General features: G+C 39.0%; 1 protein-coding gene across 1 annotated transcript in view; it reads left to right on the forward strand.

The window, feature by feature from the left end:
- The window catches only part of LOC143735688 (guanylyl cyclase-activating protein 1-like), a 2,137-nt gene extending 1,725 nt beyond the window's left edge, over positions 1–412 (forward strand). Inside the window, exon 4 of the mRNA XM_077225845.1 lies at positions 1–412. This exon is cut by the window's left edge and continues 17 nt beyond it. Within this exon, the coding sequence (XP_077081960.1) occupies positions 1–123 (123 nt within the window). The 3' untranslated portion in view covers positions 124–412.
- Positions 413–1,231: the final 819 nt, after the last annotated feature.

Below are 1,231 nucleotides of genomic sequence, written 5' to 3' on the forward strand. Positions count from 1 at the left end.
GAGTTCATGGAGGGCATCGAGGCGGACGAGGTTCTCACTGTGATGTTAACCCAGAGTTTGGATCTGACTCATATTGCCAGTAATATCCACAGCGAGTCTGATTCTGAACAGCAGGTCGACTGACCCCAGACCAGCCCGAGTTGCCAAACATAATGAAGATGATGAGGGGAGTCTGGACCGCTTCTGAACTCTGAACTAATCCTGTTGATTCAGGACTGACTAAAGAGCTTTAAACCCTTTATACATCAGATATGATCAGTAATAACAGAATAGTGCACTGCATTTCACAAGCCTGATTATTCCCCTGTAATCTCACAGAATAACTGAGACTAGATCAAATGCTTTATTTAAGTGCACTTATGCATGTCGAATCGAAACTTAATTTCTATTAAATAAAACCTGTAAAATGCAATATTTCTTCGGTCCTGTGATGTAAATCAGGCAAAAAATCTGTAATGCAAGAACTTGCTTTTAAAGGGGTCATATAATGCCATTTTTGTACAAGCTAATATGATTCTTTAGGGTCTAAATTAAAAGTTTGTAATATACTTTAATTAAAAATTCTCATTAGTATTGTAAGAAAACACTTATTTTACCTGGTCAAAAACAGCTCTGTTGTCAGCACGCCGTTTAAGTGTATGTGTCTTTAAATGATAATGAGCTTTGCTGACTCCGCCCCTCTGTTCTGTGCGTACACCGTTTGTAACACAATAACACAATAACTATAACGCGTTGTTCATTATAAACGTGGGATTATGAATTATATTGAGAACGTCGTACATAGAAAACATGCCGTAATCTACCCTGAGTGTAAACCTTAGCCGCATTCATCGCAAAGCTAGCGATTTGCAAAGATTAATATAAATATTAATATAAAGGTTAATAAAACGTTACACTCACTTCAGTTCTTCTGGAGGTGCAGCAGGAACACGAATAGTTGGTTGGTACCGATCCTTTTTTCAGGAGCAGCTTCTTAGCAAAACCAGCTTTATACTGACCCTCCTCGTTTATAAAGCAGTCTGGTGTGTGAAATGATTTGCGCAAACATAAAAGCATTTACGTTGATCGTGGGGAATATTCCCTTCGAAAACAAACTCAGCCACTGCGTCTTCAGCGGTTCGGATTTAGGAACATTAAAATGACTGCTGTGTTCCTTATTGTACCCAAGAACAGAACACCACTTCACTTAGACTCCATTCTGCTCATAGACAGTGCTCAGCGTACTTTTCGG

This window comes from Siphateles boraxobius, unplaced genomic scaffold (assembly GCF_051911475.1).
Source record: "Siphateles boraxobius isolate OS27281-9 unplaced genomic scaffold, OSU_SipBor_1 13, whole genome shotgun sequence".
NCBI lineage: Eukaryota > Metazoa > Chordata > Actinopteri > Cypriniformes > Leuciscidae > Siphateles > Siphateles boraxobius.